The sequence below is a fragment of the Phyllopteryx taeniolatus genome, chromosome 10, assembly GCF_024500385.1.
Source record: "Phyllopteryx taeniolatus isolate TA_2022b chromosome 10, UOR_Ptae_1.2, whole genome shotgun sequence".
NCBI lineage: Eukaryota > Metazoa > Chordata > Actinopteri > Syngnathiformes > Syngnathidae > Phyllopteryx > Phyllopteryx taeniolatus.
The window spans coordinates 23,161,222-23,183,618 of NC_084511.1; the positions used below are offsets into that span (position 1 = coordinate 23,161,222).

The following is a 22,397-nucleotide window of genomic DNA, read 5'->3' on the forward strand; positions in this document are numbered from 1 at the left end:
CTGACTCTGGCATCACACCATACTTTTGAAACCCTACCCCTGTCTTCAAACTCCAATTTGAAACCCGAACTTGAAACCCTAACACTGTCTTCAAACCCAAATGTGAAACACTTAACTTGGCTTGAAACCATACTTTGAAACCCTCACTATGTCTTAAAACCCCAATTTCAACCTCTAACTTGAAACACTTACTCAGGCTTGAACTTATACATTGAAATCCTAACACTATCTTCATACTCCAACTTGAAATTCTGACTTGAAACATTTTCCTTGGCTTGGAAACTTCTATTTTATTCAACCCTAACCCTGTCTTCAAACCCCAATTTGAATCCCTAACTCTCTTGGGAATTTTGGTAGAAATGCAGCTCATGGAATTCTCTATTTCATTATCCTCGGTTGTTGTTGTTGTTGTTGTTGTTGTTTTTAAACCCCAGATTCCTTCTTCTCATTCAGAAGGGCAATGCCTTCTGCCAACTCCTCCAGCTGATGAAAACAAGGCACTCAAAGCTGAATGAACCTGACGTCATCTCTGTTTTCGTCGGCACCTGGAATATGGGTAATCCCCGACATCTTCTCACTGAATACAGGCTCCATTTAAGAGGCGTTGTCATCGGAATTGTTTATTGTGCTGACATCCACAGGCAGTTCTCCTCCGCCTCGCAGCGTGCAGTCGTGGGTAACCTGCTGCGGTTTGGGGCACACCCCCGACGAGTCCACGGCATGTCTGCCTCACGACATCTATGCCTTGGGGACGCAGGAAAACCCTCAGGGGGAGAGGGAGTGGGCGGAACATATTAAAGCAACCCTTCGGAGCCACACCCAGATTGATTTCAAACAAGTATGTCTTCTATTTCTTCTTTCTTTGCAACCCAATGTCGCACTTCAACACTTGCCATTAAGATGCACATGCTGTTATTTCTGTTTGTGTGTTATGAGCGCACAACCTAATGATATACAGCAGTGCTTCTCAACTGTCGTGGCCCTGGGACCCCAATTTCTCTGTTGTTGAAAAATCGTGACCCACTTTCAGAGAAGTTAACAACAATAAAGATTTTGTCTTGGGTTTAAAAATAGCCTTTGAAAACACATTTACAGTATATTGTATTTTAAAATACCGTTTTAAATGAGTTTGCTCTACCGCCAAAGGCATATTGCTTGTCATGATGTCCACCAACCAAAGGCTGAGCTGCACTTTTTTCTTTATTTTTTTAAGTGGCTAGAGCGTAAGGGAGTAACATTTCTTGTCACTTTCCCACTATGTTCTGTGTGGGAACTTGGTACGCATCTGTACTGTACTGGAAAAAAAATAAAAATAAACTTTTGCTTTCAACTGTATGTAGTTTTAATTTCATTTCATTCTCCTAAAGTGTAATTTGAATGTGGTTCAATCAATGTCACTCCCAGTGGCTACTTTGAACACTTCGGTTTGAATCTACTTCAAAATCGCTGCTGGTTGTAAGGCAGTGCTTTGTCCTGTAGGTGGCAGTGCAGTCCCTCTGGAACATGCGGCTGGCTGTGTTTGTGAAGCCGGAGCATGAGAGCCGCATCAGCCATGTCAGCACTGCCAGCGTGAAGACTGGCCTGGGTAACACTTTGGGTAAGCTTCCCGTCGCCACTAGCGGAAATTTACACAATATTTCATGCCAATAATATGAAAGTGGAGGTTTGAATGGAAGCTTTTGATTTGTGACAGGGAACAAGGGAGCGGTCGGTGTGTCGTTCCACTTCAGTGGAACATCTTTTGGATTTGTCAATTGCCACCTGACCTCAGGAAGGGAGAAAGTTCTGAGGTACTGTATATAAGTGGGCGTGTGTGTATACCTATTATTTCACAAGAACACACACAATACTCACAAAAAGTTAGGAAGAAGAAGAATAATCTTTTATTGTCATGAACATGCACACGAAATTTGTTCTCTGCATTTAACCCATCACAGTGAACACATACACATGTTAGTGGAACACACTGGAGCAGGGGGCAGCTGAAGCGCCCGGGGAGCATTTCGGGGTATCAGTGTCTTGCTCAAGGACACCACAGCTGTGTGTCCGGGGGATGTTGGCGGATGGTCCAGTCGTGGTTTTGAACCTTGGTCCCCCACGGTGGCAGGCGATGATCTTAACCATTGGGCCACGGCTGCCCAGGGGGCTTTCTTGTGAAATTTGAAGGATGAACCGAAATACGACTGACCCGACATATGAGCCATTGTTCAGACGGTTTTATCGACTTTGACTTGCAAGCAAAACATTGGGATACGAGCACTGCATGGCGGCAGTGAACTCGACTCAACTCACTTCGTAACTAGCAGCCGTTTGGCAGATTGTGAATCATTCGTCCAAAAAAAGTGGCTTTAATCTGTTCGGTGCTGCGCACAGTTGGAATTTACTGTCAAACTAAACAAAACAGAGAAATACGTTGTGTATTGGAAAAAAAATTTTTTTTTTCAACACATAACTTTAAAGCTCACTTCCTTAATGCTAACATATAATGTGAAACGCCATTGACAGGCTAACGGCAGAGCAACACATGTAGACAAATAGTATAAAAATACTCACAGGCTTATGTTCTTTATCGTTGCCGAAGAACGACCAATATTACTGCGGCTTACTGAAGCGCTGAGACATCTCCATGTAGTATATATAGTATAGTGTATATATATATATATTTGGATATAGTATGTCTGTATTATACTTCCCCCAGCACAATATCCATTGAATTGAAGTGAAAATGTGGCAAAACTCTTTATTTTCTTATTTTTTCTACATTTGATTTAAATATGTCATTACTGTATGTTTTTAATAAAATACAATATTGTTGAGTGCAATTTTTCTTATGAAAAAAACAATAAAAACCTTTGGGGTAAGCTGGAACGGATTAATGGTATTTTCATTCATTTCTGTGGGAAAGATGATTTGATATACAAATGTTATGAGTTCCGAACATTGTCACGGAACGAACCTTTACAGGTGAACTTAATTTGACGTTTTGAATGCACGTATCCAACTGTTCAATGTTTCTGTACTTTTTACATAAGTTACTGTTCTACAACATGGAGCTGAATGGCAAAATTCACAACATTTTTTTTTGAGCCACGATCCAGGTTATAGTGCACCTTATGTTCATCCTGAAATTTCACCCGAAAGCCTAATATCCCAAACCTTTTGTGAGGGCACTAGTATATTTCACTTTATGTCTGCACGTGTCATTCAGGAGGAATCAAAACTTTGTGGACATCCTCAGGCTGCTTTCACTAGGTGACAAACACCTCGGTGCATTTGACATCAGCCTGCGTTTTACTCACCTCTTCTGGTGCGGAGACCTCAACTACCGACTGGACCTGGATGTACAGGTGCCACTGAAATCTGCCCACACACACTAAACACAAACAAATTCTGCTTATCTTGCAATGCTCAGTTGTGACTGATTTGTCTCTGCTGCATTGGTCCCAAACTGAATACAAATTGGACGCATTGACACGTCTTCACTTGTCCCCCTTGGCTGCAGGACATTCTGAAACATGTATCTAAGAGGCAGTTTGAGGAGCTCATGTGTGCGGACCAGCTGACTCGAGAGAGGCACAAGAGGAAAGGCTTTCTCTATTTTAGTGAGTTGCAGTTTTAGTAAATTGTGCAAACTGTGCTCTGTAGATGTGCCAGTCATCACAACTCGTTGCCTCCCTAACAATCATGAAGATGATTGATGAATGAGGACAAGTGCATTATTATAGAACGCTGGTTCCCAACTGGTGTCACCCTGGGACCTGCATTTTTTCTAATGTTGCCAAGTCGTGACCCACTTTTATAGAACTAAAAAATGCATTCATCAAAAATAGCCTATGAAAACATACAATATGTATCTCAAATATCACTGATTTCTTCTTTTGTGGAAAGTCCCTTATCCAAAGTTATAATATTTCTCATGCATACCTTTCAAAGTAATGTTATATTCCGAGTCGAACCTGGGTTACATTACATACATACAATGACTACCAAAATGAAATATTTACCATGTCTATTTCGTTCTGCCCATTTTCTACACATATCATTATTTTTTTAAGAGGAAGAGAAGATTGCATTTCCACCCACCTATCGGTATGAAAGAGGCTCAAGAGACTGCTACCTGTGGCAAAAGTACAAGACTTCAGGGGTGAGTAAGCGAGGTTTGGCTATTAATGTCCAACTTAATTCGGAGGCACAGCTATGGTGGAAGCTTGGTGTTGTTGTTTGGGTTAATTCATTGAAAGTGTTTGTTCACCTGTGTTTGAGATGCCCTTGCAAAAACAACACACATTGCAAGCATACCGCTGACTCGGTTTGAATTTAACAACTGTTGCCAAAACCTCTAAAAATAGCATTTACTTCAACATATACTGTATAATCCAAGTAGGAATGCTTGGCATAGTTGAAACTATCTTTCACAGCCTTACTGCTAAACAAACACAACCAACATGCACACTTTTTTTCCTGGACCTGCTCACTAATTCTTTTCCTCTAGGTGCGAGTCAATGTTCCGTCATGGTGTGACAGAATTTTGTGGAAGTCGTACCCTGAGACACACGTAATGTGCACAGCATACGGTGAGAATAAAAGGCTTTGAATAAGATTAGAGGTAGTGTTTCGTGGGAGTGATCACAAGTCTGTGAGATTATAATAAGGGAGGAAATTGCACATATTGAAATGTTTTCTATTGTCTCTCACCAGGATGCACAGATGACATTTTCACAAGTGACCACTCACCTGTTTTCGCCACCTTCCAAGTGGGCGTGACGTCACATTTCAGCTCCAAAGCAGGTGTGCTGTTAATGACTTTTTGCATCCGGTTGGAATACCACCAGCTCTCCTCATCATGTGAACAGTTTTGTCTTTCATGTCAAACAGATCCAAGTTCGGGCGTTGAGAAGGCCTGGGTTGAGCTGGAAGGCATTGAGGCCATCGTGAAAACGGCGAGCAAAGAAAAGTTCTTAATTGACTTTTCTTCGCCTTGCCTCGAAGGTACGTTGTGACAAAAGTGTCCTGTATAAAGCAGGGACTCTCTCTGACTTTTTGGAATTTTTTTCCAAGTAACCCCTCATAAGCACTGGTGACGGCTCAATAGAGGGCGCTAAGGCGATGCCTCACCTAATGTGATCATTTAGTTAAAACTCAACTCAACTTTCTGACCGAAGATCTTATGCAGGGGGGCTGTTCACCTTGATTGCAGGCGCACTGATGGCTAACCAAGCCAATGTGTGTCAAGAAAATAATAATAATTCAAACATAAATAACTAAAAAATGTTTTGTTTATAATTAAAATATACAAGCGCTCCTTTAATATTGGCATATACTGTAGCATACAGGAGGTACAGTTTTAGTCCGTCGTGTTGCACATTCTGCAAAAAGATTACTACTACTAATAAAAAGCTAATAGAATGATGATTTAACCTTTTTAATGATGTTTTATATTTATTTATTCATTTATTTATTTAATCCTCCATCCATCCATTTTCTGTACTGCATATCCTCACAAGGGTCACGAGTGTTATTTATTCATACTTTTGATCATAAATGTTAGGGAATACAGGCAAATTGTAAAGAAAAAGTAGAGTACACGGCCTATAAGTAGCTACACTGGGAGGAAAGGAGTTTCACTTTTGACTGTAGTAATGGTGCATTCAAAACAGGACATCTCAAACACAGGCGAAAAAACGCTTTCAATGAATTAACCCAAACAACAACAACACCAAGCTTCCACCAATGGCACTAAAGTAACACTTTAATTGCTTTGGCCTGACCACAAAACCAGCAAATAGAAAACAACAAATCTTTACAAAAAAAAAAATCTGTCAGGATAAAAAGTCTTAATCTTACTGGAAGGGTTCGTGGACGCGGCTCAGTATTTATTAACATGCTATATCCCTTTCCAGAGACACGGCGTTCAAGTGAGAATGACTCGCAAAGCTGTGATGTCCCTGGCTTTCTCAAACTGGCCTGGTCCTTCAAACAGCTACCAAAGGTCAGCGGCTCACAGACAGCGGCATGCACGTTTGTGACCACGATGCTGCTAATGCTGCCGCTAACTAACCTTTTGACTCTTGTCTGTTTGTGTTAGCTGCTTCCGCACAGGTCTGACATGGCCTACCTCCAGGATCAGCACCTGCTGTTGTCCGTCAAGTCATGTGATGGTTTCGAGTCATACGGTAAAGTCACAGTTTTCCTTCATAACTTGAGTGTGATATTGTGAAACTGTGTTTCCCAACATTTTTTGAGTCAAGCCTTGTTGTTGGTTGTGAGTGCGTGCACTTCACGGTGAGAAAGACAGAAGCGCCAAAAGGGGAGATTTTTATTTTATTTTAATTTTTGTCAAGTCCGACTTGACCGGGGCTTTGAGCTGCTCTATGTTCTCGGCCCTGATTGTGCGCACGTCACAGGAAAGGCGGAAAAATGTGTCGCAATGAGCAGAGTTGGGCCACTGCTTGTGCAAGTAGTTCAATTTCCCACAGCTGACGACAAGTTGGCCTTCTGTTAGTTCGCTCCATTTTAGCTCCATTGCTTCAAGATGCAATTAATCAATAAACGAATCCAGATACTCAGTCCAATTATCCAATATTTGGTGATTATGCCCATTCACAGATGATATTGTGATAGATGATGATAAGTGCACCTTCAAATTTGCCAATGTGACCAGACATTTCCTTCCTGCAGGTGAATGCTGTGTGGCTCTCTGCTCCCTTGTCGGTGCATCAGAGCAGTTTGAGACGTTTCTGAGCCACCGGGGTGAGGAAATCGGCTCCATCAGAGGACGGGTCCGCATTCACGTACCCAAGGATAGACGAGGAACCTGTGAAAAGACCTACGGTGCGTTCGACAGAACTGTGCACCCTGCACCCTCTGGCCTCCTTGCACTCTCTCTTCCTTCTCAGCTTTCATCTCCACTGGCGCTGCTTTCCTGGTCTCTCCTGTCAGTCTCGCATTGCTTCCTCTATTCGGTTCCTCAATGACCCCACTCCCCCCTCCCCAGCTTGTCTTTGCACTTCCGCTTCCTCTTTTGGCTCCTGATTGACTGACCCTGACCAGATGCATCCTAAGACAGTGAAACAGGACACATGGGTATCATGCCTCCAGGTCAGCACACTTTGACTCTCTGTGCTGTAGTGCCTGCATGGTCACATCGAAACTGTCTCGCACACACATTGAGGAAGCTGATTTCGAAACGCATCGACTGATTTTGTCACTTTATGGCATTTGGCTTTTTCAGAGTGTTTCCGTTTTGAGAAAGACGACAGGCAGGGGCACATGTCTCCTGCATCCACACGAGTCCAAATAAACAGGTGAGGATTTACGTTGTGATTCCTTGTATAGTGGTGACTTGCGAGTGCCCCAATCTACAAACAGCAATTCCAGTGAAGGTGGGACATTGTTTACTAACATTTAAATAAAAATAGAATACAATCATTTGCAAATCCTTTTTAACCTATATTCAATTGAATACACTACAAAGGCAAGATATTTAACCTTCAAACCAATGAACTTTATTGTTTTTTTTTAAATATTATTTCATTTTGAACTTGACGCCTGCAACATGTTCCAAGAAAACCGGGACAGGAGCAACAAAAGACTCGGAAAATTGAGGAATGCTCAAAAAACACCTGTTTGGAACATTCCACAGGTGAACAGGTTAATTGGAAGCAGGTCATGATTGGGTATAAAAGGAACGTCCCTGAAAGGATGTTCTAGTTAGTGACCTCTGCACTGCAGTGTTTGTGTGTGACTTTTGGCTTAATTACGTGTTATAAAACCAGTTATTTCTTTACATTCTCTTTCTTTATTTCTTTTCATGATGTTCTTGTATTTATATTCTACAAAACAATGCTGTTTGTCTTTATTAAAAGGGCGTGGCAAAAAAATGGCGGTGCTTTATCGTGGCGAGAACTGGGGTTGGGTATCTTTCGCATTTGCAGTGGTATGTTATCGATTCCTGGCACATGGGAATCGATACCAGTACTCAACGGTATCATTTTTATTCAGTTAAAAGAAGACACACCTGACCCATTAAGCAAATAATAACTCCCCTTAAACAGAAAGTAGCTTGGCTTCAGTACTCGTGTGTTGCAGGTCTTTGGCAGCTACTCCAAAACCAACCCCAAGCAGCTACACCAATCCAGCCTACTTCATCTTCGAGGGCGTGTCAGTGGTCCGGGGCATTGAGGAGGCTCTCCCCCAGCCAAGGGACCCGCAGGTGATCTGGGCCGGAAATGAGGCTCTGCAACTACCCAAAATCTCAGGAAGGCACGTCTTCAACACGAAACCCTGTCGCCGATCAGACTTTACCGAGATTGAAATTCCTGCCATCCTTCCCCAGTACACTGCGTCCAGTCAACTTCAGACGCATCAACCTAACTCCTCCTATGAGCTTTTCCCAGCCAAAAAGCCCTCTCCCATATCTCCACCCTTGAGTAAAAGTATTTCCCAGTGTCAGGAACACTTGTCAAAGTCTAAATACCATGCGAAAAACATTTGCCAGGACTCCATATTACCAGAGAAGAACCTGAGGAACCTGTACATTAATCAATCCACAATCATGTGGCAAAAAGCCAGGAGGGATCTCCCGGAAAGAACCGATACCATCAGGAAAACAAAAGCCCCACCAGTTTTCCAATTTACCACCGTTCCCGCTCCTCTGGGACACTGTCGGCCTGCTCCTTGGGTGGTGGACCAGCAGCAGCAGCAGCAGCAGCCCCCCGGCCCCACAGGAGACAACTCCCTCACCGCTCTGCAGATTGCCAAGTCACTCAGTGAGGTTGACTTCTTCCCCTCAAAGCAGGGCGCTCCATCCTATCCGAGCCAGAGGCCAGGCTACAGGAATGGTCCTGTCTTGCACACGGAGAGGCGCCACAGCTGGGAGAATGAGGTATGACTCTGGTGGCAACTTATTTTTGGATTTCTTCAATTTTGACCTACGCCAATATATCAAACTATGAACAACAGATCTTTTTAAAATGTATTAATAGCCTGTCTGAAGTGTAAGGGTTAAGAAAGGGACATGACTTATTTGGGGTCTGTCTGTGTCTTATCAACGCAGGTATCTGTGCTCCAAGGTGCTCCAGAGACGGTCTGTGAGCTCCTCAGTGCTTTGGGCCTTCAGAAATACAATCTGGGACTCAGCCTCAATGGCTGGGATGATCTGGATTACTTCAGGTAACAGTGGCGTTTCTCTGCACAAATGCAGTGTATGATTACAATATACAGTACAGTTTACCACAAAGCGAGACAGTTCATAAATCATCAGATGTTCAATGTTCCTGTAGCAGAGGAGGGAGGGAGAACCACATGTACAAATTATACAACCCCTGACAATAATTATGGAATCACTGCCCCTGGAGGATGATCACTTAAATGTTTAATTTTGGAGAAAAAAAACTAATCGCGGATGTTCCAGAAAACAATTATTCAAAATGCCAACCTTCTGGCTTTAAGAAACACGGAAAAAAAAAAAAAAAAAAGCAGGCAAGAAAATTGTGTTCAGTTACAATATTTTTTAGATCAAGTAGAGGAAAAAAATATGGAATTGCTCAATTCTGAGGGCAAAAAAAAATCAAATTTAGTAATCTAATATTTTTTTTAGTGCATGTGATTTTTGTTTTAGTTTTTTTTGTTTGAGTAAGATTTTTTGTGAGTTTAGTTTTCTTTTGATGAGTGTGTTTCTTTTTATTTGTATTTATTTTTTGGTGTATGTGAGACGTAAATGTTATTTTTGGCCAATATGGCGCCTCATAGAACAGGGCTCCTTTGCATCTTGTTGTTTATAAACTGCCATGTTACCATTTGTGCATTCCACAGTGGCATCACAGAAGACGATCTGCGTGCTGCGGGTGTGACAAACTCTTCCCACCGACGCAGGATCTTGGAGAACCTACCCAGGAACTGGAACTGATATAACTCAATTAAAAAAACGAACAGTAGGAAACCACATCGTTTTGACAGAAGATGGCATCAGTGCATAGTTTTCTTTCCAGCAATTCTCGAGTGATCTTCAACTTTTCAGGGATTTGACTTGATGTCAATGCCTCCATCCAATGAGAGTGTTTGAGGTACAGTCAGTACATTTTCACTGCAATTTTCAATTGCACTCTGCCATGTGCAATTTCTGGATGAAATTCATTATCTTTTCAGAAACTGCTGCTCTATATCAAAGCAAGAAGCCAAGCAAAAGGCGTCTGCTTCCAATATACTTTTCTTCCATCACTCTACTAGTTTTTTTATTTTTTAGTTACCGGATCAAAATATATTATACCTACGTTTTTTTTTTTATTTTTTTTTTTTTTATCAACAGTAGACCCCTTGCATCTCAATCGGTTGGGTAAAAATATGGTCCAAGAATCAAAGAAGAATTTTAAACATGATCAGATGGAAATAAAAAAAAAAAAAAAAAAGTCCTATCTTACTTGTTCTCCGATTGTTTTTTTCCCCAGAATGTTTTTCTTTAGTCCCGCGACCCTTGTGAGGATAAGCGGCTCAGAAAACGGATGGATGGATGGATGTTTTTCTTTAGCTTTGACAGTGCGTGAATACTTACAAGGGTGTCTAGTGATAATAAGAAAATGCTCACGGTAACAAGAGAACTAGAATGGGAACTTGTCACCAAAACGCAAAATCAAAGATAAGGTTAGCTACACGTATTGTTGTGTTTAACAATTAGTTGCATCACTTCTTTTTGCACTTATGACAATGAGCAATGCTTAAATGTTACTTAAAGCATTACCTCGTAAAAGTTTTATAATGGTGAAAGTTCAACCCCTTTACTGGATTACAGTGTTCCCCTGCTATTTGCGGGGGGTAGGGGCTGAGCCGTGCCATGACTGGCAAATATCCACAATTGACAACCCCCAAAGGGTTTATAATTGCCTATATATGCCAGAATATGACAGTAAATCACTACTTTAATCCAAATGACGTGACAGTTTATCTTAATTCAATGTAGTTCCGTGGTACCAAGATCCCACAAGATGGCAGAAACTCACTACTTTTGTCTAAATAAGGCTCCTCAACTCACTTCCACGTAGTTCCTTGGCATGAAGATGCCATAAGATAGCACCAAACCAGTACTGGTATTGCATTACTTTGATGAACTGTTAAACGGGTAAGTCCCGTGAGTCGAATTGTGAATATGCGGGGAACACTGTAATTGTATTTCGATTATTTCCCATGAGGAAAATTGGAGTTGAATTCCTAATGAATTGTTGAATGAAAGAAAGTTGAATGAATTGTTGGAGTTCCAAGGAATCACTGTACTCATTCAATACAGTAAAAGAAATGTGAACGCGCTTGATGTTCAAATAATATTGATTCTTGTGTCCAGGTCTCATTCATTTTGTCCACATTATCTGCAGGCAAGTGTCTCTCTTTTTTTTTTTTTTTTTTTTTTTTTTTTTTTACTGAGTGTACCTTCTGCGCCTATTGAGCCTGGATCTGAGCTTGTAAAAGCCCACAAGTAAAATTATATAGTGGTATTAAATCCATGCAGTACATATGTAGTAAAGTCTGTTTACCGTCTCGTACTCTTTCTATCATGTCACTTAATCAGCGCTTGTGTCCACTGTCTCTTCATGTTTCAAGTAAAGTGCATTAGATGACTTTTACCAAGCAATCCCATTTGTCTGTCTTACAGTTTATCAGTAGGGACATAAGATAATGTTTCTTCTATTTGAGTGAGCAAAGCAAACAATCGCACCGCACCGGGCAACACTCCACAACTCAATTTGATGGATTTTCATGTCTTTATTGTAATGTTATTGTAATTATTTTTCAGTCTCCCTGCAAAGACAAGACCTCGCTACTGTTTTCCCACAATACCTCTTGACATATTCCTAGTGTGACATTGACTGTGTGCATTTTGCTGCTGTAGTTACTGATTAAGGCACAGCCAAACAAATCCTGTCTGTTTATTGACCTCTAGCTTCCTCAGCCAATGATGTCATCACCAGGATGCATGCTGGGAATATTTTGGGGAGGAAATCACCAAATATTTACTCTAATCTCTGTTTTTGTTAACCAGTGTAATACTCCATACTGTTTATACATAACGGACATTTTATTAGGTACACCTGCACAATCTACAATCTAGCTTTAAATTGATAATAATACTCCGTTATGGTTGACGTTTATGCTTGTCATCTTGTTCACTCGTGTGAGACACTTCAAGTAAGTTTGTGGTAACTTATTAAGAGGATTCCTCCTATCATAGTCCTACATTTATGTCTTTATGATCATACATGATCATTACGGTTTCATGGCTCGTGGTGAGAACAATGCACGTGAAAAAAAATTAGCTGGCCCCCTAAGAACATTATACACTAGACTAAAGACGGAAATGGTGCAGCTGGGTAAATATATTACTCAACACCTTTGGGGATCTTTCTTGGAGGTCCTTGGAAAGACGATGAGGAAGACTGCGAGAATGTAAGTCATGCATATACTTGTTACATTCAAGTTTCTGTTCAAGTAATTGACCTCTGAACATGATCCCATATGTGGCTGGGTTATCACCATGATACTGATTTTGAAAAGATACCCAGTCTTATTTTTGTATTATGGTCCTGGGACGTTAAAGGCTTATTCTGTGCAAAATTATTCAGTTTTGATATGACTGATTGTACTTTAATGCTTTTCTATCAAAGATTGCATAACATTTGTGTGGTGTATAGTTTACAGTGGTCTACAAGTGCACTGAATCCTACTGAGAACTGTTTCTACCAGTAGTATTATTCAGAGGCGGAAAAGTACTCCCTCTGTACATAAGTACACAGTAATTTAAAAAATACGCGTTAATTTCGCTCTTGGAGAGATTCATTAAACTGAATTTGGTCCCACTTAAAAATTGAGTAAAATTTACTCTGTGGCCAGTTTCCAATTTTCAGTTATTTTTATCTCAGTCTTTGTTAAAATAACAATGAAATCGTGGAAAGCTCTTTAACACTGTTTGTTCATGCAGTTCAGAGTAATATGATTTCACTTGCACCTAACTATTACTCCAAATTTTGTTTTCTGACAGTGTAATATTTCATTTTCAACTTTTCTAGTGTTTTATATATATATATATATATATATTTTTTTTTTTTTTAGGTTGCTAGTTTTGGCTCAGGCTTTTTATCAAAATGTGTTTCAATAGCTTAAGTAATTACTAAATCCTAAGTAATTACTAAATCCTAAATTAGTTCATTTGGAGAGCTGCAAAAAAAAGAAGCTAAATACTTTGTTTAAAAAAATATATATTAATTTTTTAAATTGAATTACATTTTTTTTAGAGGTTGAAAAAAAAGTACCTAATGTCAATTTCAACAATGTAAGGAGTAGGAAGTATGGATGTCTGTTTTCAAATGTAGGGAGTAAAAGTAAAGTCGTCAGAAAAATACTCATTACCTGAAAAAGCCATTAAGTATTTGTACTTCGTTACTTCCCAGCACTGCTTTTATTTATTTCCACTTCAACATAAGTATAACGCGAGTTTGAAAATATAGCTTTATAATTTGTGCACGTAATTAAATGAACACTTGCATGTTTGCTTAAAAAAGTGAGTTAAATATATTGCGTGGTCTCTGTGTTCACTCAGCTCCCCCACAGTTCCTGCGTGAACACGCAAGCCAGCAGCCAGCCAGCCATAACCCCTCCCCTCCCCTCCCCTCCCCTCCCGCCCATCCCACCCACCCACAAAATAACTTTGCAGCGTGTCTAATACACTCCAGGCAGGCCTCAGAACATCAGCTACTGACTTTGCACAGAAGACAAGAGACTGGGATTTTTAAAAAAAACATAAACCAAGCCGGCGGCACTGTGCCGAGGAGCACCCCAGGGCGCCTTTAGGAGTCCCCGCCATCATCCCAGGTGGAGAATACTTCGTGCAAAGCAAGAACAACGCTGAATTCTGCAGGTACAACTCTTCACCAACACACGCTGAACAAACCCAAACCGCTTCAAGGGCGTCTTTAGGACAACCTATTTGGCTTGAATTTCTCACACTCCTAGTGTGCATACACGTGGAATGCATGTGGAATGCATTGAACAACCTGAGTAGTTTCTAGAACATGCATGGGCATGTTGGACTAATTATTAGGAGTTACAGTACTTCGATTTACTTTTCCACCCAGTTCTTTGTTCGACAGCATAATCGTGGGCCAGTCCATTAGGTACACCTGCATGTGTTTCATGAAGTCACAATACAAGAGCTGCAGCATTAATTCTCCCTTTAACAAATACAGTGGTACCTTGAGCTAGATGAGTGAAACCGACTTGTGAGTTTTTCGAGAAGTGCGAGTTGTTGTTCAGCTGATTTTCTTTTTCTTTTTTTCTTTGACTTGCGAGCAAAGATTTGAGATATGAGCGATGGAAGGTGGGAGTCAACTCCACAGCAGGGGTGTCACTAGGTTTTATGGACATGGGGGGGGGGGGGCCTTAGCCCCCAGGGGGATGCACAGGATTTGAGCGAAGCTGCATGCAAGCACAAACTTCACAAACAGCTAATTATAAGACTGAGAATTCGTTTTTCAATGTTTTTATACAGATTTAAAAAATATACTGTAATGTCCAAAAGTTTAAGGCCACCGTTACAATTTTTGGTTATTACTTTGTTTTTAATACAGCACAAAAACACAGGAAGTATGTTTATTTATGTTTATGTTTATTGCCCATCCCAGTTTAAGTTTGCTGTCAAGCGAAACATAAAACTAAGAGCATTGCACTCGTATGTAAACCAGCTACATAACTGTTAGGTTGAAGTTGTCTCTAATGTTTTTGCCAGCCTCATGTAGCTAAGTAGTTAGCAAATGCAACCAAAATGTTACAAGCTGCTGTCAGTCTGATGTCTAAAAATAAGTGAAATGAGATCTTTTTTTTTTTTTTTTTTTTTTTATATATAAAAAGTGCATGCGTTTTCTGCTAGCATAGTGACACACTGTGCAGCAGTCCTCCTTGATTAGTGATGGCGCCTCCTGATGACCAAACTCATCCGCCTGACCGTGGATAGGTCATCGTAGTGGGGCCACTCATTTCCTGGAATCGAGCAGCCACACAAAGCATTCCATGCGTATGCGCAACATTATTGAGTGTTTTTTTTCTCAGCTGTGGAGTGTCGTCATGCCACATTGCATCGTGTACGCATCGGCCATTTTTCGGTCTGTTTCCGCTGTCTGTATTTCTGTTAAATTCATATTTTGTCAGTCAAATTTAAGTATAGTCAGATTTTGCTGTGTTACGGGGTGCAGTACTTCCCTGAGAGTCCGATCTCTTCCTGACTGAACTACTGTACGTAATTCACTGCTTAGCTACAGTATAAACCTTTTACCAATAGAAGGCGCTAACAAAGCAAAACATGGTCATAGGGACCATGACTTGCATTGCCTTAAATGTCGATATTGTATTCAATAAAAGGTAAAAGTGATGTTTAATGTTCATTGATTTGATTAGTTATTTACAGTATTCCCTCGCTATATCGCGTTTCACCTATTGTGGATACATTACATTGCAGATTCTTTTTTTTCATATATCGTGCACATTTTTCCATTTAGCGGGATTTTGAGTATATACTGTAATATCTTTGGGTAATATAAACACTTCCTGGCCCAAAATATTCAACCTGTAAAAAGAAAAAAACATTCATCATAACTCATTCTGTAATTTCTCGTTATTTTCAGATGGGGAAGGGGGGATAATAAATGTGTCCACATACATTTTGGTGATGATTGGTTACAATTTTGTGGTATTAAGCAAGTTTAAGATTTTTTACATTAAGCGTGGATTATCCAGACACAGGGATTTAAAAACAAAAACAAAAAACGGATTTATGACAGCGAGTGCACGCTAGTTCAAGGATTTCCCCTATTTCAGGAGTTGTCCGGAACCGAACCACCGCGATAAACGAGGGATTACTGTCCATTTATTCATGTTGTTAAACTACAGTTATTCTCTGTTTAAAAAAAATAAAATAAATTAAAAAAAAGTTAATCGGTTTTCACATTAATTGGATTGACATGATTTCCTATGGAAAATATTGCTTCGGTTTTCGTACAATTTGGTTTTAGTCAGACTTTTTGGAATGGATTAATCACGAAATCCAAGGTTCCACTGTATTCGCTTTGGTTTTTGTTTTTCTTTGTGTGGAACTCTATCTCCAGCTACAGTATTCACTGAAAAACGATTAGACTGGGATTTGCCTTTGCATTGTTGTGACTTTTTAGGGTGTTTCAGAATGAGCTGGTTCCCCAAAAATCTGCAAATAGGTACATTTGTGAATAGGCGGGGGGAGCACTGTATATACCTCTTGTGAAAATTTTACAGTGTAAAACACAATACTCCCAAAGTGAAATTTCAGGATTAACATAAAATGCAAAATCATTTAATCTTGTCTAAACTTTTGAATGCACATCGCCATCTTTTTAATGCTACGTTTTGCACAACTTGCTGTTCTCTAACAAAAAGCTGAACGTCAAAACTCACAATACTAGATTGATTCAGGAAAAAATTCCCACTTGTCTACCTTTCTGTGACTCTACCAGTCTCTCTGTTGCAACCTGCTTATGACACTCAAAGCTCAAGGGCCACTTTGATCTGAAAACATCCTGGTTGGAGCCTCAGCTTCAACTAGGATCTTCTCAGACCGAAGTGGCTTGCAATGGAGAGACTGGAAGAGAATAAAAAAAAAAAAGTGGAATTTTTTGTGAACTGATCTATCCAATGCAATCCTCTCAAATATTTTCTCTGTGCGCACACCTCAGAGCCTCCTCTTCCTCGGATGGTTGCCTCATCACCTCCTGGCTCGGATGCAGGCGACGAGAGATCGCCATGGAGACGGACATCCCGACGGCGTCCAACCAGTCCGTGACATTCACCTCCGTCTTCAACGCCAGTTGTCGCTTTGACGAGGAGTTCAAGTACGTCCTGTTGCCCGTCTCCTATACTCTGGTGTTCTTGGTGGGTTTGACGCTCAACGCCGTCGCCCTGTGGACCTTCGTCAAGATGCGTCCGTGGAACCCCAGCGCCGTCTTGATGTTCCATCTGGCCCTCTCGGACCTCCTGTACGTGCTGTCTCTGCCCACGCTCATCTACTACTACGCCAACCGCAGCCACTGGCCCTTCGGCGTGGCGGCATGTAAAATTGTTCGCTTTCTTTTCTACGCCAACCTCTACTGCAGCATCCTGTTGTTGACCTGCATCAGCGTGTACCGTTACATGGGCATCTGCCACCCCATCAAGGCGCTCACCCTGGTAAAATCCCGCCACGCCCACCTGGTCTGCGCTGCCGTGTGGGCGGCGGTGGCCATTTGCCTCGTGCCCAACCTGATGTTCGTCACCACATCGAGGCGGGACAACGACACGCTGTGCCACGACACCACTCGCCAGGATTCTTTCGAGGAGTATGTGGACTACAGCTCGGCGGTCATGGTGCTTCTGTTCGGCGTGCCCTTCCTGGTCATCGTGGTGTGCTACTGCCTGATGGCGCGGACCTTGTGCCGACGCAGGCGGGGCTTGTCCGCCAATCCGGCTTCACGGCATAAATCCATCAAGCTCATCGTGGTAGTACTGATCGTGTTCGCTGTCAGCTTCGTGCCCTTCCACATCACGCGCACCATCTACTACACCGCCCGCGTCCTGGATCTGGATTGCCGCACCCTCAACATCGTCAACTTCACATACAAGATCACCAGGCCGCTCGCCAGCGTCAACAGCTGTATTGACCCCGTTTTGTACTTCCTGGCCGGTGACCACTACCGCGCCAAGCTGCTCTCCGCTCTGACTGGAAGAAGGCGGTTGACCAGGAGCCAAGCGCACACTCAGACTCCGGTCCACAGGAGCCCAACCATCGCTCTGGTCTACAAGAGCTTGGATGCTAAAACCAACAGTGAAGCGCAAAAGCTGTAGAGAGTGAAATTGTCTTTTTTAGTCTTTTTTTGCACTGATGGCTAATTTGTGTGATTGGCTGGTGACCAATCCAGGCCCTAGCCTCTCCCAAAAGTCAGCTGGGATAAGCTCCAGCTCACCTGTGGCCCTAATGAAGATAAGCACTATAGTAAATGGATGGATGGAAGGGCAAAATGGCAACATGTATGGAGTTCAAAGTTATTATAGTTATAGACCCTGTAAAATGAGTTGATAGATTTGTGCATGTGCAAAGACTGAGAGCTATGTACTACTCAGGTGTGGAGATATAGTATTAAACTGTTTTTCATCATGTCGGTTTTCCTAAAACAGGGCCCATTGACGCTCCTTGACCCTGACGTGAGTTGATATCTAAAAAGTTGACTGCCTTTGTTCATATCAGTGGTTATCCAGCGCAATTTGCTAGCTAGCTGTGCCTACACCTTGGCTTCCCTTCGCATAGTCTGCTGGTGTGGCTGCTTTTGCTCGCCACGTTGTTGGCCATGAGCACACGCATGTCACAGAGAGAAAGGCAGAAGAGTGAGGGGGATATATATATAACGACTCGGTGGGATATATTCCAGCCACCGGAGGCTTTAAGCAGATATATTTTCGAGGCCCCAAAAAATGTGTAGGCTTTAGAAAGAGGCTTGATGAATTAACATACATTTTTCCAGGGCGTTGTAGTGGTATTTGATTGTCAGTTGAGTGCGACGTGATTTCACCGTGTTCAACAGGCACACCCACAGCGTTTGTGAGCGGGTTGATTTTTCAGTTCCTTTTTTGAGATACTTGATAACTTTTTTAATCATTCAAATTTGGCTGGGATGTAAACAACACTCTTCTCTGTCGTGTGTCAAATTTACAAGACATGCTTATTTTCACTTTACAGGGACTTCAACAAAAACTAGCAAAAATTATATTTGCTAAAACATTTCTGTTACCTGAAATAAAATTAAAAACGAGAGCTAAAAAACAACAACTGAAATTACATTGTCTGTTCACAAAACAAATTAAGACAGATTATAATTCTAGCAAAAATGTCCTTCGTTTTCCCCTTGGTCAATTTATTTTATACTTACTGCAAGCTACTTGAGTTGATTTAAATTTGTTTTAACTTGGCCTTGCTGTTTTTTATGCTATTTAATTATCCATCCATCCATACGTACATACAAACATATGTATCCATATTGTTAAACTAACACCTCTCTGACAAAACACGAATGTCTTTGGAAAGACATACTGCAATCTTTGCAATGGAACTCGTGTTGCAGCTGTACCTAATGATGTGAACATGTGAACTGCATAGAGCGCTTGCCGCTTCCGCAACATGCTCTCAAACACGCACAGCTGCCAGCTGTTTTTGCCTTTCACTTTTGACATCTGTTCATTTGCTCTCAATGAGGTGGGGAGGGCAAGGGGGCGTGGGGGGGGGGGGGGGTACATCATAGAGTATCTGGAACTGGCTGTGCTCCAAACCTCCTACACAGGATTCCTTTAATAGCTTTGGGACTTGGAATTGGTCAGGAAAGCAGTGATACAACATTTGTCAGTATTGGGTCAATACCTCCAATGAGAAAACCCACCTACTGTTCCCACTCCCGTCTTATTTTGGTGCCATTAAAGTCGAAAATGTGTATCGTTGTCGTGGTCTTGGGTGTGTTGTAATTACGTGACGTGTGCAACCAATGAACTATAATTACCTACCTACCTATGGCATTGGTAGAGGAGCTACTGCAAATTACAAACCTTTAACGTGAGTCAATACGAGGTAAAGATTTGTGCACCCAGACTGGAAGTATGTCATGAACTCAGACAACAAAGATGAACGAAACAACTATACTCATCATTAACTACTGTATGTAGTATTTCTCCTGCTCATCTTAAAAATAAAAAAAAACACCCTTCCCTATGAATTAATGATTCCTCTCTAAAGGTGAAGATCTAAAAGGTTTTCGCATCCATTGTCTGCATTCATTCCGTTTACACCAGCACCAGCTAAAAGGTCATTTCCCTAACTCTTTGAAATGCTCTCCTGCAGTATCAGCTCAGTTGCACCTCATGGTGGTGTGATATGGAAGTACATCTGTGCCATCAACGTTTGAATTTCGAAGATGTTTTTAATGGCAAGAAAAAGAAAAAAAGAGATCATGTGCTATTTTTATGCCGTCTGAATGAAAAATTCATGTGGCGCTGGTATTTTTGTGCCCTCAGAGTTTGAATTTGAATTGAAGACATTCCATTTATATTGACCTCAGAATCTTTTAATAGTACAAAAAAAAAGAGTCAAGTTTTGGACATTTCATGCTTTACGAAAATTCTATGTTACAAATTGAAAGACAAACTTAAGATGGCACTGATATTCTTCCATAATATGGAACTGCGCGCCATAATATGGAAGTATATCAGTGTATCATTTGGTTGTAAGTCAGTAGTCCATACTTTTTATGTGTTTGTAATATTGTACTCACTCTTATGCAGCCAAATAAGTTACGAGTAGAAACATGCAGAGGAGTAGTGGAGCACTGTACCACTATAACCACAATTTTTATTTATTTTAATTAGTAACAAACATTATCAATCCCAAGTGAGACATTATTATCTTTGAGTGTGTGAAATTGACAGAATTGCTCACAATAACGTGACCCAGAATGTGTAATTACACATTATTACACTGTCACAAAGTTCATTTTGACTTGAGTGTAATTGCACATTAATATTTCATTACAGCGTGTTTTCACATTATGAGATGTAGTTATTGGTTATATCCTGCCTGTAACTGAACAATGTACTGCAAATGTAATAAAAGGACGTTATTGGTCAGTTGATGTTGCAGGGAACAATCACAACACTCCTAAAGTTCTACATGTTCGGCAATTGATTAATGCTACCTAGAGGGGTTAAATTATTTGTCTTGAATTAACATTTCCTTTAAAGGCTCCTTTTTGGGATTCACGTTGGTCCCAATTATTTTTATTTTTTATTATTGTAATTCTGAATGAATGAATTATTTGTTGCTAGGATAATCCAAGATGCAGTTGTTATTAAAAAAAATGTTTTATTATACCACATCTAATACTTTGTCCGAATGTATTATTACACTGTCATATTTAATTATCGACAGCATATAACTAATAAGTATATTTTCATAAAGCACTGACACACTAATGAAACTCAAAGGCTTTTAATGATTTTGGACTATAGATCTGTAATTACACATCTATAATTCGTTACAGTGTGTGCGCATGATGAGATGTATTTATTGGCTGTGTGCTGCCTTTAATTAAATATTACAAACATTAAAATGCTTTTTGGGTCATTTGCTCTACATTGCAGGGACCAATCACAGCTGTCCTAAAATTCTCATGAACTGATTAATACTAAATAAATAAAGATAAATGCTCTTTAATTAGGGTTTTCCTTCCAGGCCGTTTAGATTCACATTGGTCTCTTTTATTCGTATTTTTGTTATTATTATTATTATTCTGCAGCCAGCAAAGCGAAAAGGATGTGTGTGATATTCTCAGATTTCTGTACTCAAGGACATGAAGAACTATTATCATCCAAAACTTGATTCGTGACATTTACAGGAGAAAAAAAAACATGTTTCGTTTTTGTATCCTTGCACAAGTATGAGAAAATAAATTGGCTGTCGGGAACACGTGTCACATGTCTATTCAGAGCAAACAGCCTCGCTGCACCACACTGTATTCACCGCAAAATACATTTCCGTCAGCTTTTAGTCCATTTAGTCAGAGGACCTTCAGATGCACGTGTATTTTCACGTTACGTATGCTCCAGAAATTCCAATAAATGTCAATTTAGTTGTGAACTCCAGCAGCGGAGATGTATTTATTTTTATTTTTTTATTATAGATTTTTTTTTTTCAAATCAAAATTGGATGCAATTGTCCAGAGTTCATGCAAAAAGAAAGAATCAAATTGCCACTGTCAACGATTCTAATCTGAATCTAATGGATAATAATTTAGAAATTTAGTTGACACAGGCCGGCAAGGTGAAAAACTGGTGAGCACATCTGCCTCACAGTTCTGGGGACCAGGGTTCAAATCCCGGCCCCGCCTGTGTGGAGTTTGCATGTTCTCCCCGTGCCTGGGTGGGTTTTCTCCGTGCACTCTGGTGTCCTCCCACATCCCAAAAACATGCGTAGTAGGTTGATTGAAGACTAGATTGCCCGTGGGTGCGAATGGTTGTTTGTTTCTATGTGCCCTGCGATTGGCTGGCGACCGGTTCAGGGTGTACCCCGCCTCCCGCCCGAAGATAGCTGGGATAGGCTCCAGCACCCCGCGACCCGAGTGAGGATAAGCGGTAAAGAAAATGGATGGATGAATGGATGGATGGATAGTTGACACAGTCAGAATTACATGAGCAGGTTATTATTGGAGATATTCTTTTTATAGCTCTTGCATTGTATCTCATTAGATTGTGCAGGTAAATGAGATGTGAGTGAATGCAAATATTCGCTACATTATATTTACGAGTGGCGTGCCGTGCATTTC

At 40.9% G+C, this 22,397-nt stretch overlaps 2 protein-coding genes across 7 annotated transcripts in view; both read left to right on the forward strand.

Moving 5' to 3' along the window:
- The window catches only part of inppl1b (inositol polyphosphate phosphatase-like 1b), a 41,568-nt gene extending 29,956 nt beyond the window's left edge, over window positions 1–11,612 (forward strand). For all 5 annotated transcript variants that reach the window (XM_061787045.1, XM_061787049.1, XM_061787048.1 and 2 more), the window contains 17 exons: window positions 454–556; window positions 642–838; window positions 1,480–1,597; window positions 1,694–1,790; window positions 3,209–3,347; window positions 3,503–3,602; window positions 4,056–4,144; window positions 4,493–4,574; window positions 4,699–4,788; window positions 4,876–4,989; window positions 5,901–5,989; window positions 6,086–6,173; window positions 6,679–6,831; window positions 7,232–7,304; window positions 8,089–8,884; window positions 9,056–9,171; window positions 9,814–11,612. In XM_061787045.1, coding sequence (XP_061643029.1) covers window positions 454–556; window positions 642–838; window positions 1,480–1,597; window positions 1,694–1,790; window positions 3,209–3,347; window positions 3,503–3,602; window positions 4,056–4,144; window positions 4,493–4,574; window positions 4,699–4,788; window positions 4,876–4,989; window positions 5,901–5,989; window positions 6,086–6,173; window positions 6,679–6,831; window positions 7,232–7,304; window positions 8,089–8,884; window positions 9,056–9,171; window positions 9,814–9,907 — 2,538 coding nt within the window. In that variant the 3' untranslated portion in view covers window positions 9,908–11,612. The remainder of the gene's footprint in view (window positions 1–453; window positions 557–641; window positions 839–1,479; window positions 1,598–1,693; window positions 1,791–3,208; window positions 3,348–3,502; window positions 3,603–4,055; window positions 4,145–4,492; window positions 4,575–4,698; window positions 4,789–4,875; window positions 4,990–5,900; window positions 5,990–6,085; window positions 6,174–6,678; window positions 6,832–7,231; window positions 7,305–8,088; window positions 8,885–9,055; window positions 9,172–9,813) is intronic.
- A 633-nt stretch (window positions 11,613–12,245) lies between these two features.
- On the forward strand, window positions 12,246–21,539 carry p2ry4 (pyrimidinergic receptor P2Y4). Of its 2 annotated transcripts, XM_061788288.1 has the most exons (4): window positions 12,246–12,432; window positions 13,583–13,900; window positions 16,740–17,039; window positions 17,157–21,539. In XM_061788288.1, exons 3-4 carry the CDS (start codon window positions 16,807–16,809, stop codon window positions 17,881–17,883), a joined length of 960 nt encoding a protein of 319 aa, XP_061644272.1. In that variant the 5' UTR covers window positions 12,246–12,432; window positions 13,583–13,900; window positions 16,740–16,806; the 3' UTR covers window positions 17,884–21,539. The 2 variants fall into 2 exon arrangements, with proteins under 2 accessions (XP_061644272.1, XP_061644271.1); XM_061788287.1 differs by having other exon boundaries at window positions 12,248–12,432; window positions 16,740–21,539.
- Window positions 21,540–22,397: the final 858 nt, after the last annotated feature.

Coding starts and splice junctions, on each gene's coding strand:
- p2ry4 (XM_061788287.1), top strand. CDS start 16,807: ATGGAGACGGACATCCCGACGGCGTCCAACCAGTCCGTGACATTCACC.